The 18,396-nt window shown below is 36.9% G+C and overlaps 2 protein-coding genes and 1 pseudogene across 5 annotated transcripts; 1 reads left to right on the top strand and 2 right to left on the bottom strand.

The window, feature by feature from the left end:
• Positions 1-120: 120 nt before the first annotated feature.
• On the bottom strand, positions 121-4,400 carry LOC147484514 (uncharacterized; annotated as a pseudogene). Its single transcript, XR_015204263.1, has 4 exons — positions 4,074-4,400; positions 2,846-3,465; positions 830-1,005; positions 121-698 (listed from the first exon to the last, which is right to left on the bottom strand). The product of XR_015204263.1 is annotated as an uncharacterized LOC147484514 (transcript).
• A 927-nt stretch (positions 4,401-5,327) lies between these two features.
• On the top strand, positions 5,328-9,487 carry LOC147484513 (ferredoxin-dependent glutamate synthase, chloroplastic-like). Of its 3 annotated transcripts, none has more exons than XM_086576902.1 (7): positions 5,328-6,641; positions 7,215-7,357; positions 7,460-7,553; positions 7,643-7,881; positions 7,967-8,045; positions 8,598-8,681; positions 8,783-9,487. In XM_086576902.1, exons 2-7 carry the CDS (start codon positions 7,257-7,259, stop codon positions 8,942-8,944), a joined length of 759 nt encoding a protein of 252 aa, XP_086433028.1. In that variant the 5' UTR covers positions 5,328-6,641; positions 7,215-7,256; the 3' UTR covers positions 8,945-9,487. The 3 variants fall into 3 exon arrangements, with proteins under 3 accessions (XP_086433028.1, XP_086433027.1, XP_086433026.1); XM_086576901.1 differs by having other exon boundaries at positions 5,423-6,056; positions 7,460-7,544; XM_086576900.1 differs by having other exon boundaries at positions 5,423-6,056.
• Positions 9,488-12,004: 2,517 nt separating this feature from the next.
• LOC147484512 (receptor kinase-like protein Xa21) lies at positions 12,005-13,683 on the bottom strand. The gene is made up of 2 exons (XM_086576912.1): positions 13,281-13,683; positions 12,005-12,652 (listed from the first exon to the last, which is right to left on the bottom strand). The coding sequence occupies exons 1-2, from the start codon at positions 13,594-13,596 to the stop codon at positions 12,249-12,251; spliced, it is 720 nt and encodes a 239-aa protein (XP_086433038.1). The 5' UTR covers positions 13,597-13,683; the 3' UTR covers positions 12,005-12,248.
• Between the last annotated feature and the right edge of the window lie 4,713 nt (positions 13,684-18,396).

The raw sequence follows: 18,396 nt of genomic DNA, 5'->3' as shown, positions 1-18,396 counted from the left end.
AACATGTTAGTGGCACCCCACACCTACAGGCTACAGCTACAGCCACAACATGAGAAATTGAGAATCTAAACTTGGATAAAAAGTTTTATGTACTAAAGAGTCACAGAGTAATGCATATAATTAACATGAACATAGAGTGTTTGTTGGCCAGACTGTAAAGAAGAAATATCCATCTGTACATACCACTGAACTTGAGGTCCAAAACTCCAAAAATAGATGAGAAAACAAGTGGGTTTTCAACTTAATACAAGAAAAAGGACTTAAAATGACAACAAAGAAAGCCTAAACAGCAAGTTGGTGTTGATGGGAGGTTTCATCTTCACTGAAGCAACAATGAAGCTTTAGAGATTTTTCTAAGCTTAGAGAAGAGTCTGATAAACTTAGAGGAATTGTTTCAACAACATCTCCCTATGGAGATAGGAACAGTAAGTGTGAAATGTGTTGGGGGTCACATTTAAGTGAAAGCTGAGGCCAAATAAGAAGTCCACTTCAAGGAAGTTCATCTCTGTTAATTTGTTATAGAAAACCTGAAGCCACAGCAGTACAATTTGGCGATCAGACAAGCAGTGTTCCTGGCATCATCAAGGCCACAGTGTGCACGTCCCTCCCATGCTAACCCAGCCAGCTGAACTGCCTCTTTGAGATTGCAGCGGACTCCACCAAATACCTCATTGAATGGAACTCTCAAGTTGATCCATCTGAGCCAGAGTTCAAAAGAGAACCAAGTCAGAAGCTTTTATGATTGTGCTTCTTTATCGTTGTGAAAAAGCATTCTCCAAAATTTAGATAATTCAAATATAGATGGGATTAAAGAATTCACTAGAATTACCTGTTGAAGTAGGGAGGTTTCCAGATCCTCTTAAAACGACACTCTGATTGTAACATTACACGACAATCCCAGTAAGACCATGTAACAACAGCAAAATTTGTGTGCTTAATTCCCTTGTCTTCCAACCACTTATCATGCATCAGTAAAGCTTCACTAAGAGGAACGCCTCTTTCTACCTGGCACCACACCCAGTCGTTACAGGATTATTAAGGATTATTATTAGCATTACAGACTGATGCATCAATAGTATGGTTCAATTATCAGAATGAGCACGATAAGAACTACTGTATGGAATGGGTATTAATAGATCACTCAGACTCATTGTAATCAGAGAAGACGGAATAGCTGATTAGGGGGACAAAATATCTGATATATTGATGACTTGGTAATCAGTCATCATTTGTGGCCCAACTAAACAACATAAGTCAGAATATGTGTTGAATTTCAGTTACATGTGTTCAATGATTCTGCAACAATGTGAAATTGAAGTAAGATGGCAATTTGTAGAAACTATCCTACTCTTAAAAATCATATCATGTTTACTGTTCCACACTTTTGCTTGAGACTGACAATAAACAAGAGCTTTGGAACACAAAGTGTCCTTCTATGAAGCAGTGAATACTCCATTGGCAAACTGAAGTATGGCAATCACGTAAAGTCCAAGGGGAACAAAATCAACAGACCCTAATAAATAGATACTGGTTTCAGAAAATCAGAAATGAAGGTTCAAGGAACAGAACACTAAAAACTGTAAGCAAAAACTCAACTGTCGACAACGTTAACAATGAGATCTGTCCTTAGCAGTTCCATAGATAACAGAATGACGATGAAGATGGGAAAATGGGAAAATGGCAAACATGAAGAACATTATCTTAGATTTCCAAGCAATAAACATCCTAATAAAACATTACCATTGCTTTTCCATAAACTATCAATTATTGCAAACACACCTGATCACCCAGGAAGAATGTTATCTTATGTTAGAGGACATATGGGAAGCACTAAATTCTTTATCAAACTTTCACCACACATGAACACACAAAGAAACCTGTGAAAGAGATCCTGGTAGCCAACCTTTTCTCAGGACTTTAAACATGCAATCATTTTAAGATACCATGAGACCCACCCACTGACAGACGTTTGTAAGATTGATAGATCTGCATCGCGTGACACGATAAGTGGGGTATCATTCCTACAGTTGTAGGGAATCAGGTGCAGGACGTGGAACCCAAAATGTACTAGCTATAACCATTCCATTGAATTTCACTAGGCTCTTAATCGAGAACCTACATATCTTAATCATATTCTGATTTCAGGTAAAGAGGCTCTTAATCGAGAACCTACATATTTTGACCATATTCTATCACTTTCTTCTATAAAACATACATGCGCCACAAGCATCATTGACCTAAATAAAGCCGTGTTGTAGCCTATTTAAGTAGTAGATTCTGATGAAAGGGCCCACCCAGATTCCAAAGCAAGTGACTTGATTGATGCATTTTTATTTTACTTTTTGACACAACCGCAAATGAAACTAAAGAACAATTCTGCAAGATTTATTAAAAAATTGATAGAAGTTGTTTAATTTGTTAAAAGCTTAAGCAACCTCGGACTTTTCAGAGTCTTCTTGAGTGTTAGAACATCCTGAATCAACCTTCTCTTATCCATGGCCTTCCTTATTGGTTCATCTAACCCTCTTTAACATACATATAATTGACGAGGTGTCACTGTGTCAACTACTTAATATTTCATTCAAAAAATATTTTCTCCTCATATAATGAAAAATATTAATAATTCACTGTAAAGTACCCTCACATGGATCATCTTCTTGGCCAATGCCAATGCCAATGCCAATGACCCAGTCATATAGTAAAATGTGCATTATAAATTAATGGACGTGTTCACATCACACCAAAGGCTACTTAAATTTCTTTCTGTTAGGAGCGGGCTAGAACTATAACTTCCCTTCCATGCAATATAATAGAATGAAGTTTGCAAAATAAACTCCAAACTAACCTGAAGTTGCTGGATACCAGTAAGCTCCTTGCAGAAATCACTCAAGTGTTGATGATATACAGGCCGCACATATGTTTGAAAAGAAGCTTCTAGTTATCTAGTCACACTATTCACTAAAACAGATGGAAACTCAATGATCTCCTGGGGATGGGGATTCCTATCCTTGTCACATGTTGCCTCAAAGTCCATAACCACAAAATACTGGAACTCTTGAAATTGGAACTCTTGCGGATAACATTGAGAGAACATCCGGAAGGGCAGATACTAAACTCTGCCTCCAACAGGAACAATTATATTCGATTCAGCGAACTAAAGCTCTCAAAGCCATTCCACTGGTTCTACTGCACTTTGTGAAAATCAGGATGGAAGTTCAACCACATGCAAATATCTTGCTGGTAGACAAGTCTATAATAACCTTCATTTGGAGGTGCAAACGACTCATTGTTCAATGGACTAGCAGGCTCCACAACACCATTTCCTGGATTGGCAATTGCTCCATTTTGAGCTCAGGAACATCTTAAACAGAGTTTCCATTATCTTGCAGTTTGTAAGGATATGCCTTAGTCTGTAAGCATCCTAGGGATGCCTCACTCTGTAAGCATAGATTCTTTTCCATGTTTCTGCAAGAAATTATAGGAAACACAAGAACATGAGATCAAGAATATAAAAAGGTATGATGGTATTTGATCATAAACATTACATAATTGAAAATTTTAACATTAAACAAGGACCCTAAGTCTTTTTTAAAGATACAACTATTTTGCAACTGTTGTTATGAAGCTAATATTAATTATCAACCCCTCAAATCCATTTATACCACTAGTTATTGCCGTTAAAACTCAAAACACATATTCCCCAACTCCCAAGTAAAATAGAAGACATAAAGCTATGGTATTAGTCTTTGGAATATGACCTTCCATTTCTTCCACAACTATTTTGCAATGTCTTTTTTTTCTTCCGTGAATGTAAACACTAATCTTTGTAGTGGAGAAGAGGAACAAGAATAATGCATATCATCAACACATTGAAGATGCACAGAAGAAGAGAGGATGCTTATAGGAATCAGAATCTCTACTCTAGTTTAATTTAGATTTCACAGTTTCTTTTACCTGTAAAATACTAAAATGTCAGATGGCTTACAATAATAAAGATTGAAAATAGATAATTCATGTGCCGACCTATGTTCGTGCGAAATTAACGCAGGTATGATGATGATGAGTTTGTGTACCTCTAAAACTGTCATTAACTGGGATGCAAATACTAATCTTTATAGTGGCATCTCTACTCTCTAGTCTTGGCATGTATTGCCCCTACATGATAGTCTTTGTGTTTCATTCAGGCCACTCATGCAATTGCTCCTATGCAACTGAGGCAGGAAACTAGGGCCTGAAGGGTGTAGAAGTTAGACACTCCACAACTGTGAATCCCAATCTTGTTGTTGGTTTATCTATTATAAGTTACTTGTGTCTGTGTGTGTGTGAATTGGGGGAAAACAAAAAAAAAAGAAAGAAACAAGTACACATCAAACAGTCAAAAAATATTTGCAATCTGGAAACTAAGTCTGCATATCCTGCCGCCCAGTTTTAGAATGGTTTTATTAAACGTTTACCAAACGGTCAGTGAGAGTGGCGTCTAGCGTAGTCAAAGTTTCAAATGATAAACTTTTCGAACTAAAGTGCCAGTGGGCGGTAAGGATTGTGCTCCATTGGGAGTTGCGTTAGCTTCCCTCTGGGGCTAGACCTAAGCCACCCTGCATCTTTAGTTGCATATACACGGTGCAAAATTCAGTTGCAGATAGAGAAATACGGTATGGTGGGCCACTGGAGGAAGATTTTCATAGTTTTTTCAGGAATAAGGGACCATTTGAGTTGGTCTGAACAAAGATTGCATAATAACCAAGTTATGAATGTTTCAGAAGAACATAAATGAAGGAAAAATTACATAGAAAAACACCGATTTAATTTCTTCTGCTCTCTCTATCTCTTTCATATTCATTTATTTTGTAAGAGATGTGACTTTACCTTTCAATTAAACCGTCGTTGGAGTGAGTTACGTTCTACACAAATCGTAGTATCAACAAATGTGTCTCTAATAGCGTGCAATTCCCTACAGACATCTCTAATATCCATTCTCTTTGATGGTGATTCTACAGAACATACAACCCCAATTCTGACTATTGCAGTCATGCACTCTAACAGTTTTGTTTTTCTATGACTGCCAATTCTGATGCTATTAGTCTCTCTTAAAGTGTCATCTCCTTCAGATAAAAGTATTGGATCTACAATCTTTATAAGTTGAGCTTGCAAACCGTTGCTAGCATAGTTATGGAGGCATAAACCGTCTTTTAACATCTCATCGGTTGGCCTCCTTCCTGTGGACATTTCTAACACCAGAATTCCATAATTATACACGTCACCTTGTATGGATGCATCAACTCCCATACCATATTCTGCAATGAGGGAGAAAAAAATCACTTGTCTGTCGCCCAAATATATGTCCCGTCTGTCTTCTTCTTCTGTTTCTTCATAAAAAAAAAATCAGAACCCTCTTCATTGCATTGTTCTTCTCCCACAGGATCAATCGTTTTCCCCTCCCTACCTCTCTCTCATCTCCATAATCCATTGGTAGTTTATATCTCTCTTTTGTCTTCTTGGTCGGAATGGTATCTTCGAAAGTCGAAACCTTCCTCACAGTTCCTGCCTTCTCAAAAACCCACCCGTCAAGGCCTTTCAGGGTGTTCCCGGAATTTCCCTCACTTCAAACATAGCCATAATTTCAGGGAATAGTACATTCCCAAAACGGTAAGAATTGTTTAACTAAAAAAAAAAAACGGTAAGAATATAATCATAGGGAAAATTGAATGGGTTGGCTATACAGTTGGAGCTTGAAGGTTGTAAACACTCAAAGATTATTTCCTATCCTGGTCATACTAAGAAATCATAACCTACTTTATTAGCAAGTATAGAATCAAATTACAAGTAATGGCATTTCATCTAAGTACTTTATATATACATGACAAATAGTTCTACTTCCACCATTGAAACCGGAGGGTTGCTTGGGATTTACCATGAGTAGTTTGAAGGTTATTATCAATTTAGCGGTTTTGGGTTTGTCCCTAATTCTTTGCCAGAGAATTTTATCAGATGAAGAAGATATTGAATTGGAAAGACAGTTCAAAATTCTCAACAAGCCACCCATCAAGACATTTCAGGTGTAGTAGTTAGAAAATCCCTCACTTTATACCTTGTTGGAGTACTTGTATAGTTGTATTCTGTTTATTAGCACCCGTGTGTCCATTATAGATAGGGTTAGAAAGATAAAAGAGCCTTCAAATCTGTAAGCATTAAAATGTAAGAATGCAAGTCCAATTGTATATATCATATGGGAGGTTAGGAGGAAGCCACCACGCGTAATGATGGTGGTGGTTCTATAATTGCTTCTACAAAGTCTCTACTTCCACAACTAGATGGGGGTGCTTCTATAATTGCTTGGGGAGGACTGGCAGGAGGGCCACCAAATGATAGTCGCACCAATGGGGAATGGACACTATCCTCACGATGACTATAAGAGGGCATGCTATATTCGATCACTTCATTATGAGGATGAAAATTGGATGTACTACACTCCTGTACATAGTTTTGAGAGTTATATTGACGGTGTACTTGCTATGATCTGGGTGCGGTATTCCTGAAGCCGTCATTCTTGTTTGGAGGACCTGGAGGAAAGTGTGAGGTGTAATAAAGTGCTGTTTCCAGAAAAATAAATACAGTTATTGTGCAAGTGAACGTACTTTAAGGTTTGCTGTTATGTGGATTTTCATACAGTTAACTTCTCCTAGACTGTTTTTCTCCTAGCAGAATTTAGTCCAGAGTGCTTTTATAAAAATGCATATTGAACAAGTTTCTTTGGTTTTACAAGACTTTAGACCTTATTTATTTTCAAGTTAATTAAACTTGTGATATCTCCACCGGTATGTCACTCTAGGGGAATGCATAGCTTAGACACTGATAGAATCAGAACTCATGGAAATGCTGGTTGAATTGAGTTCCCAGCATGAGTTTCTAAAACGTCATGATTTGCCCTAGTTGATTTCCTTTTTGTGATTGGCATCCATCGAACTATGAAATAGTTTCAGTGCTAGCACACAGTTTAGAAATCCATACAAGCTTTGTGAAGAATTTAGACCTTTTGGTCGTGCTACATCAGTGTCATCAGCTTGTACAAGCTACGGTGATTACAATCAGATGGTCAGTTTGTTTAAATGCGGCGTCTGCACTACTAAATATGTCAAACAAGGGTTAAGAAGACTAGGGATTCCTTAAAGGACATCTTCAACTGATATTCTATTACCCCCTCCCCCTTCCCACAGATCTCTGATGCAATTGAGCATGAAAAAGTCGTTTGTAAAACCATGAAGATTTACAACATTGATCATGCTGTTTGTGGACGCATAGCAGGTGTTGTCGCCAAAAAATATGGGGACACTGGCTTTGCTGGACAACTGAATGTAACGTAAGTGTGCACTTGTGTGAAAATTGTAACTCCTTAGATTTCGCTCAAAGTTGCAAGCTGATGTGCAAAGAATAAATACTAAATATCCTGTGCAAGCTCCAGGTTTACAGGAAGTGCTGGGCTATCTTTTGCGTGTTTTTTGACTCCTGGAGTGAGCATTCGACTAGTTGGAGAGGCTAATGACTATGTAGGAAAGGTTTGTAATAGTAGCTGTTCTATTTCTATGCAACTTAATGCTGCACTAACACCATCAACAACTCTTTCATGGAAACTTTGTATTGCAAGGGTATGGCTGGAGGTGAGTTGGTTGTGACCGCGGTAGAAACTACTGGGTTTGTTCCTGAAGAGGCAAGTATAGTAGGGAACACCTGCTTATACGGCGCAACTGGTGGTCAAGTTTTCATTAGAGGGAAGGCTGGTGAACGGTTTGCAGTGCGAAACTCTCTTGCTCAAGCAGTGGTCGAAGGGACTGGAGACCATTGTTGCGAGTACATGACTGGTGGCTGTGTTGTCATACTTGGGAAGTAAGGATGTATTTTATGATGCTATTTTCATTGTGTTTATCAAGCAAATGACTTGAGTTTAACGCCTCTTCTGGTTTTCTTTCAGAGTTGGCATAAATGTAGCTGCTGGAATGACTGGTGGTTTGGCATACATTCTTGATGAGGATGACACACTCATCCCCAAGGTTATCCATATGAATTTACTTGAAAAACATTTATGAGTTTATGACTCGTGGCAGGAACCAACTAGTGTTCATGCATCTTTTAGTACTGCATGAAAATGATAGAAAAGATGACATACCATGGAACAAAGAGTGTATTTGGTCCCTCGTTACTCTCTTGGTCTTACATTAGTGTCCACTTTTATTGTTTTGATAGTTAGAAGTTAGACCTTTATTCCCTTACCCTTGAATTCCCTTTTATTGCTGTGAAGGTGGAAACTGAACCCAGGACTTTGGCCCCAACATCCCAAGGCTTGACCAGTAGGCCATTAGAAGTCATTCCGTTGAAGATGGAAATTGAACCCAAGACTTTGGGGCTTTGGGCTCAACATCCCAAGGCTTGACCAGTAGGCCATTAGTATCCCACTGTTGTTTGATAAAGGAAATATGGTACTTAGAGAGGGTTTCTGATGCAGCGAATGTGTTGTGGCACCATTGGTTGATTGTCATCTAGTCATGCTTAGTCTTCAGCTTTCTTTGCATTTAGTGGGGCCCTGATATTATAACATGGTGCAGGTAAACAAGGAGATTGTAAAGATTCAACGAGTGAATGCACCTGCTGGACAAGTACAGCTAAAGAGCATCATAGAATCCCATGTTGTAAGGACCTCTGTATTAAACTGCTTAGATTCATAATCGAAATCATTTGCATTTATTATATCTAGGAATATCTGAGAACAATATCATTTTAACATTTGAAGGAGAAAACGGGTAGCAACAAAGGCTCTGCTATATGGGATGAATGGGAAAAATACTTGCCCCTCTTTTGGCAATTGGTGCCACCAAGTGAGGAAGACACACCCGAGGCATGTCTAGATTTTGAAAGAGTTACAGCTGCCCAGGTGTCCTTGCAGTCTGTATAAAGATCCACTTACAAACTATTTGCAAGAGAATACAATGCAAACCGATTGCTATGCTGCTGAGAAACTGTCTTCAGTGCACAAAAACTGGTAAATCCTGCTGGCATGACATCTGAGTTTCTGGACACTGTTACAGCCATGGTTTTACTCATCTATTTGGAGATATTATATGGCTGGTAGTCCATATAATTCTTGTTTTGTTGGTAGTCCTTGTTGCAGAAGGGTTAAAGATCCTGATTCGTAATTGTAAAGTGATGCTGCCATGGTCCCAATGTAAATTAGGAAAGTGAAAACTTTATTCAATTTGTGTGGCCTACGGTGTATGGGCATGACAACAATACGATGGTAATACACCATGCCAATTGCCACAGCTTGTGTATTCAGTTATATTAAATCCCTAGTGGTCTTTAGCACTTTACTTAATTTCTATGGCGGGGTAAGTAAAGTGCTAAAGATCACTAATTTCAGGTTTTGTAAGTTCAATAATCATAATTAAGGCATAATCTATATTTAATTGATTTAATGATAGTTATCAGTTTATCTGTATATTTTTGGCTTTTTGAAATTTTTATTATGTACTTTTTAAAGAAAATATATTTTTGATCAATTATGTATTCATAGTGTTAAGGATCATATGATTCTTTTTAGGGTTTTTTAGCTTTTAGTCCTCCTAAATAATGGGTATTTGGAGTTTGGTATGTACTAATTGACTTATTAGGTTTCGGTCCTCCTAAATTATGTTGACTAACCGTCTATCAAGTTGACTGTGTTGTAAACTGTTAGTCAAAATGATTTAGAAAGACCAAAGCCTAATAAGTTGATTAGTGCGGACCAAACCACAAATACCCATTATTTAGAAGGACCAAAACCTAAAAAACCAATTCAGTCAATATAGTATTGTTTGCGAGAGAAAATGGGATCGGTCCAGACGATTTGTTTTCTTCCAGACCTAACCCTAATCCTTGTAAACTATGAAGTTTTCCAATAGAATACGGAATACTAACCTAAAAATTATTAGAATAGAGAGATAATACAAACAAATTGACCAGGTTCCCAATCCCTTCTGTGATAATTTCAGATATTTGATTGCCTCCTAGATATAGCCACAACCACTCCATTTGGTTGGAACCAAATGGAGAGATTCGTAATAGAGTTCGGGAGAACACCTCCAAAATTGTTTTGGTCAAATCATGAGTTTCTCCTATTCCTAGATGATTGCTTCTAAGATTTATCCATTTGATAGTTTGAGGGAATTGAAAATCATTAGGAACTTTACCTTCAACATTGTTTATTGAAATATGAAAATATTGAAGTTTAGAAGCATTAGCTAATGAAACTGGGAGTAGTCCAGAAAGTTGATTTCCACTCCCAAAGAAACCAACGAGATTGGGAAGAGTGATGCCCATGTCTGGTGGAAGACTACCACTAAATTAGTTATAGGCAATTTCTAATTCGTATAGGGATGAGATGTTGAAAATTGTTAACGGGACCTCACCAAACAGTCTATTAACTCTAACATTGAAGTATGTTAAGCTTGACAATCTACCAAAGGTGGCTAGAATACTTCCAACCAATTTATTTTGAAGTGTAGCAAAGATTTGAAGCGATGAAAGATTACCTAAAGAAGGGGGTAGCATTCCTGTCAGATTGCTTCTTCCAATACTCAAGATTACAAGCTTTGACAATGAGCCAAGTTTTGCCGGAATATTCCCTGACAATTTGTTCCAACTTAAATTAAGGAACCTGAGTTCAGTACATTGGGCTAGATTGACTGTAATTTCTCCTTAGAAAGTGTTATTGAAGAGATTGAGTTGTTGAAGACGAAACAACCAACATGTTTCTTGTGGGATCTCACCGCAGAGTTTATTGTGCTGTAGATTGATGACACGAAGTAAAATGAGGTTTTCAATATGAGACGATAACGATCCAACCAAACTCTGGCGGGAAAGATTTACATAAAACACTACCCATCTTTCTACTGAATTTATTTACTTGATAACCAAATATTATTAATCAAAGTCAAAACTGGCAATGTAAACATCATCTACAATCAGAAATGTGACTACATTCCTCCCTCCCCCTATCTTAAGATTGGTTACTGTGTGATTCAGTTTCAAATAAACCTAAGATATTAAACAGCTACCGTTCAGAATCAGAAAAATCTACTATCCCAACAAAAGCATTCATTACTTGAATACTTGAGTAAGCCAAGCATTTCCACTCAAGCCTCCCTTACCCAACAAATACATTATAAGCCACTCAAGTTGTTAACCTACCCATTACTTAGTTCCGTACTAATCCAATAAACCTCAATTCCTCTTAACAACTCCCTAAGCGGCACAATAAAGACTGAATATACCTCTATTATACTCTCTACAGAACATGAACGAATAACCTACAAGAATACTTCCAGTGAACATTCAATCATTTAAATGTGGCACTGGCGCACTGCTAAATCTTTATGCTCCTTTGGCATAAACCTCTAGACTCTAGGAGTGGGAAATCTGTACTTTTCATATAATCCACAAGTAGGGCAAGTTTTTCTAATTAGGGATACATTAAAAAAAATTCCATATTTTCCCACCCTTAAAAGCTCCCCCCTTCTCCCTCCCCGTACACTCTCGTGCCCACTGTGTCGTAGTAATCTAGAAAATGCTATCGTTTATCTCTAAGTCCTAAACCAATTCCAATGACCCTAACAATCCACCTACATCATACATTACAAGTACCAACACAATGTAATAATTTAACCTCTTGACTTGGGAGCGGATAAAAAGGGCTTAAAAGCTTTCTTTCTTCTTCCTACCCATTCCCTCTATTCTTCTCCGTTTGTGCCCACCATGACTAAGACCTATACAAATTCCAATGACCCTAATAATTAATCTATTTCACTAATTACCAACACAAAATAATCCAAAACTAATTAACACAATGAAACCAAAACAACAAGTCATTCATGCCATTAACTCATAAACCATAAAGTTCAACATACAATCTTAAAATCTTATATAAAAATAAAACAACAAGTCCAACCATATTCCATCAACTTATCCAATACCCAAATACCAAAAAAGCATTCACTTGTCTTTATTAGTAGTAACACCATACTTCTCCTACAACTTAACAACCTCATCTTATTTCTTCTTCATATCAACTTTCTAAACAATGTTCTATATGTCTCATAAGAACAATAATGAAGTAAAAAATACAGAGCAAAACACTGATTTCTTCTGCTCTCTCTACCTCTTTCATATTCATTTATTTGTAAAATATGAGATTTTACCTTTCATTTAAACCGTCGTTGGAGTCATTTACGTTCTCCGGAAATCCTAGCACCAAGAAATGTTTCTCTGATAGTGTTCAATTCTCTACTGACATCTCTAATATCCATTCTCTCTGACGGTGATCCCATAGAACATGCAACCCCAATTCTGACTGTTGCAGTCATGCACTCTAGCAGTTTTGTTCTTTTGTGACTGTTGATTCTCATGGTATTAGTATTTCCTAAAGTGTTATCTCCTTTAGATAGAAGTATTGGATCTACAATCTTTATAAGTTGATCTTGCAAACCGTTGCTAGCATAGTTATGGAGGTTTAAACCGTCTTTAAACATCTCATCAGTTGGTCTCCTTCCTGTGGACATTTCCAACACCAGAATTCCATAACTGTACACATCTCCTTGTGTGGATGCATCAGCTCCCATACCATATTCTGTAATATATACAACAATCATTAAATGTGAAGAAGAAAAAAAGATTAAAAGCCATTTGCCAGCAAAAAGAAAAAAGAAATATAGTAGTAATTTAGTAATGCTTTACATCGATTAGACTACAGAAAGATTGAAAAAGTCTTCACAATCGTCACTTAAGATATTGATAGAAGTAAACAAACTAGCTTAATTACCACCGCAACCACAGTTCTTTCGTCATCAATCTTTTGAATTTTAATTCAACTAACATGGACTGAAAAGTAATTAGATCAAGTTGATAGATTCTATAACAACTTTTCATTTGCTCTAACATAATATTCCTTTTTCCTCTTTTAATATATCTACATAACTATTTTTATTTATTGACTATCTAAATAATTATGTTATAAGCTTTGCAGCTTAAAACATCCAACTATCGAAGGCCCTCCTGAACCTATATTTGCTCGTGTGACTGGGGCTAATGGCGTTGAACTTAACACGGAGAAAAAAGAGGCAAAAGGATTTGGGTTTCACTAAAATGTGGCTGCACAGAAAGATTATAAGTAATGCAGTATACTGGATACTAAATTCATGCATTTATGAATTGGAAAAAGGACTAAAATCAATATATGTTGATATTTAATTTCTTACCTGGAGCGGCATAGCCAATGGATCCCTTTACTCCTGTTGAGGTACTTTGATTATCATGCAAGTTCTCTATTGATCCTGAAAGAAGCTTTGCCAAACCAAAATCACCAACATGAGCTACCATATCATTATCAAGAAGCACATTGCTTGGCTTTAGATCACGATGAATAACCAAAACGTGGCACTCGTGATGAAGATAGCAAAGAGCAGAAGCAACATCAATCGCGACATTTAGTCTCTGAAGTAGGTTCAAATTCGATTCTTCATTTTGTTCATTGATCTCTTGATGTAGCCACTTCTCTAAACTTCCATTTGGCATGAACTCAAAGACTAGTGCTTTGAATTCAATTCCTTTATAATCCACACTAGAGCAAGAAGTTAGAATCTTAACAAGATTTCGATGGCGGATATTAGCATGATGATTCACACTCGCCACAAAACTCTTTAAAGCTCCTCTCAATTGAAGTTTGAACACCTTAACAAAACAACGGTTTCATATTGGTTGAGCATTCCCTTATACACACTTGCCAAAACCACGAACCAACAAAATTAGTTTGGAGAAAATCCACGATTAAGCTTGAGAAAGATCTCCATAAGAGACCATGTGATGCTGATCACTAAATGATGGCAAAGAAGCCGTTTTAAGTTTACTTTTTCTTCTCAAGTAAAATATTAAAGAACCTGATGCCAAAAGAATGAACACGGCCACACTGATCAAAATTGCTATCTTGGAAGGATCGGACCTTCTATGTATTTTTACACCTTGCTTTACAGATTTGTTAAATCGGCATAGTGGCAATTGCAGTTCAGGTATACCCCCACAAAGATCAGAATTCTCAGCTACTGAAAAATTGCTTGCACTTTTAAAGATCCCGTTCACTGGCACCTCACCTTCAAATTTATTGAAGGATAGATTCAATCGCCGGAGATATGAAAAGCCCTCTAAATATTTTGGAATTCCACCAGACAAGTTGTTCCTTGATAGATCCAACCCTTGGACATTCTTTAAAGAACTCAAAGATTGAGGAACTATCCCTTCAAACAAATTTCCGTCCAAGTATACATTTTCCAAACTCAAACACTCACCAAGAGTACTAGGTATTAAACCAGACAACTTATTTCCAGAGGCCGTGATATCAACAAGATTTATTAGTTTTCCTACTTCTAAAGGTAGGGAACCAGTTAAGGAGTTCATAGAGAAGTTAAGAATAACCAAAGAGGAAAGGTTAAAGATCTCTTTAGGTAGGGTACCATTTAGGTTGTTCTGTTCCAGACCCAGTTCTTGCAATTGGCTAAAAGCACCAAAACCTGAAGGAATGTTTCCTTCCAGTCTATTGCTTCCTAAATGCAAGTCATTCAAGTTAGTATTGTTTGCTAGAGAAGATGGGATCGGTTCAGACAATTTGTTTTCGTACAGATATAATCCCTGTAAACTACGGAGTTTTCCAATAGAAGATGGAATACTACCATAAAAGTTATTAGACTTGAGACTTAATAAAAACAAATTGAACAGGTTCCCAATCCCTTCTGGGATAATTCCAGATATTTGATTGCCTCCTAGATACAACCTCTCCATTCGGTTGGAGAGATTGGTAATAGAGTTCGGGAATACCCCTCCGAAATTGTTTCGGCCCAAGCCCAATACGTTTAGATTACTGGAGTTGGTCAAATAAGTGATAAAACTCAAATCATGAGCTTCTCCTGTTCCTAGATTATTGCTTCCAAGATTTAGCCATTCAATAGTTTGAGGGAATTGAAAATCCTTAGGAACTTGTCCTTTGAAATTGTTTGTTGAAATATCAAATAGTTGAAGTTTAGAAGCATTAGCTAATGAAACTGGGAGTAGTCCAGAAAGTTGATTTATACCCCCATAGAAGTTTACAAGATTAGGAAGAGTGATGCCCATGTCTGGTGGAAGATTACCACTAAATTGGTTATCGACAATTGATAAGATATTCAATGATGAGATGTTGAAAATTGTTAAAGGGGCCTCACCAGACAGTCTATTACGTCCAACATCGAAGATTTTTAAGCTTGACAGTCTACCAAAGCTCGCTGGAATACTTCCAACGAAATTATTTTCTTGTATATTGAAGTTTTGAAGCGACGAAAGATTACCTAAATAAAGTGGTAGCACTCCTGTTAGATTGGTTCTTCCAATACTCAAGACTTCAAGCTTTGACAATGAGCCAAGCTCTGCCGGAATATTCCCTGAAAATTTGTTCCAACTTATATTAAGGACCCTGAGTTCAGTACATTGGGTTAGATTGATTGGAATTTCTCCTTCGAAAGTGTTATCCCACAGAGTGAGTCCTTGAAGACGAGACAACCGACCGGTTTCTTGTGGGATATCACCGTAGAGTTGATTGTGCTGCAGGTCGATGACCCTTAGGAAAGTGAGGTTTCCAATATGAGGCGATAACGATCCAACCAAACTCTGGCTGGAAAGATTCAAACTTATGACTCTTTGATGACGCTTGCCACATGTAATGCCTTGCCACTGACAGAAATGAAAAGATTGGTTCCAAGAGCTTAAACCGCCTTCAATTCCATTTCTAATGGAAATTAGAGACAGGAGATCAGTCTCATTTCCTGAGGAGGTGGCCATAGAAGGTTTTGTTTGTAACATCAACTGGTTAAAGAGTAGGAAGATGATGTAAAAGTTAAGTAACGTAAATGCCTGCAGGTTTGAAATCATCTTTGCGAATTGTATAAACTAAAAGGTATGTGGTGTACTAATATATAGTAGGAGCATAGCGCCTCTTCTTTTCCCCCACAATCGCTGTTTTTTTGTTTTTTTTGTTCTTCTTTTTCGTATTTTTTGGTAAACTCATTTTCTTCCCTACTTTACAACTGTAATCCATTCATTGTATTGTAGAATGATTGTTGAGTATTGTAATTTGTTAACTTATACGGCGCAACTGGTGGTCAAGTTTTCATTAGATCGAGGGAAGGCTGGCACCCATGCTCTCTGGGACCTCTAGTATTCAGTGTCGGTACTCCATCCTTTGTCCTTAGAGCATTTGCAATGCAAGTCATAACTTTCACTCCCTCTATCACCGCCACCTCCTCACTTTTCACCCCCTATCACCAACCCGGTGATAAACAAGGTGAAGCTGTGCGATCTGAAGGTGATAAAAACATCTCGGACGGGATGTTAGATTCCGTCTGGTTTTTATCACGAGGCCGAATGTAACATCCCGGTCGATATTTTATAACGAGGCGGGGATGTAACATCCCGTCCTAACTCTCAATACCAACAGAGGCGAACGGGCTCCATTTTCACTTCATTTCGGTGAAATTCGATTTTGTAGCCTCCATTCACAACCTTTGAACACAAATTTCCATTCATAATGACTTCTCCATCCCCAACCCATCCCCACCAACCTCACCACATCAAGAGCATTCAAGATGGTTTGGAAATGTCAAAATTTCCAAAAAAAGGGCAAAAGGATCGTCGTCGAGAAACGGCGTAATGTGGGCGAGGAGGACGAAATTGAACTTGGGTTTAATTTTCCACCGTTAATGAAATCGAGGACCACCCACCATTAAGCGTCAACATCGGTCCGACACGCGTAGCAAATCGAGTGGCGGAATCTCAAATAAGTTTTGATTTTTTTTTAGTTAATTATAATTATTTATGTTAGTTTATATCATTTGTTGTTTGTTGTTGTTTGAATTTGTCGTATTATTTTTTTTTTGAATTTGTATTAGTTTATATTAGTTTATTTTAGTTTTTAGAATTTATTAGATTATTTTAGTTTGAATTTGTATTAGTTTATATTAGTTTATTTTAGTTTGAATTTGTCATTATTATTTTAGTTTGAATTTGTATTAGTTTATATTAGTTTATTTTAGTTTGAATTTGTCGATTATTTTAGTTTGAATTTGTATTAGTTTATATTAGTTTATTTTAGTTTGAATTTGTCGATTATTTTAGTTTGAATTTGTATTAGTTTATATTAGTTTATTTTAGTTTGAATTTGTTTATTATTTTAGTTTGAATTTGTATTAGTTTATATTAGTTTATTTTAGTTTGAATTTGTCGATTATTATTTTAGTTTGAATTTGTATTAGTTTATATTAGTTTATTTTAGTTTGAATTTGTCGTATTATTTTAGTTTGAATTTGTATTAGTTTATATTAGTTTATTTTAGTTTGAATTTGTCGTATTATTTTAGTTTGAATTTGTATTAGTTTATATTAGTTTATTTTAGTTTGAATTTGTCAATTATTATTTTAGTTTGAATTTGTATTAGTTTATATTAGTTTATTTTAGTTTGAATTTTTATCGTATTAAGCGTGTTTGTTGAATGTAGGAAGTACACTTATGGAAAGTCGTTGTGCACTTTCAAATGTTAATAATCGTGGTGGCGTTATATGAAATCAAAAAGCGGATCCTAATTTTGTCACGGTTACCGATATTATATCCATACACCATTTGGGAGTTTTTAATTGTAATTTGGGACAAAATGATCAGGCGTTGTTGTTTGCGATAGTTGGCGGTGGTGGCCAACTACCCACACATTTCATTTCCCATGGGGTGAGCTTGGGATTACCCTCTTGATTTAACAATGCTCACGGGTATCCCAATTGGTTATGGAGATGCGTTCCTTTTGATGAAACTTTAGAGGTTTTACTACGGATGAGTTTCTTTGAATGTTTTGATTTGGTTGAAGATGATGAGCAAGGCGAGTTTTGAGATTATCGGTTGAAAAGGTTTAAGGGAGGAGCTATAAATATGAGTTGGTTTCACGGCGAGATATTTTTGAATAGACTCAAGGAGAAGCCGAAGACTATCATATTGGTGAGAGTCGATCCACGGTATGTCACGTGCCTTCCTCTTCTACTTTGTTGGTGCGGTATTATTTGGATATCTTCGATAGTTATTTACGTGTATCCCGGTGGATGGCGGCGCCCTCGGGCGTAGAGAGGATGTGGGATTATGGTAGGGTCAATCCATCTTAGCATACCTTTACCGGTAGGCTAGACCTCGCCGTTGAGGCGAAAGCCGCTAAAGGCAATTTGTGCGGCTTTGTTTGGATTATACCGGTAAGTCTTATTTATTAAGTTATTGTTTCATTTCATTTATTTATCTAATTATTAATGTTGACATGTT

The sequence above is a fragment of the Coptis chinensis genome, chromosome 8 (assembly GCF_015680905.1).
Source record: "Coptis chinensis isolate HL-2020 chromosome 8, ASM1568090v1, whole genome shotgun sequence".
NCBI classification, from domain to species: domain Eukaryota; kingdom Viridiplantae; phylum Streptophyta; class Magnoliopsida; order Ranunculales; family Ranunculaceae; genus Coptis; species Coptis chinensis.
Note: the sequence above shows the minus strand (reverse complement) of the source record. Positions and strands in the feature narration are given on the sequence as shown.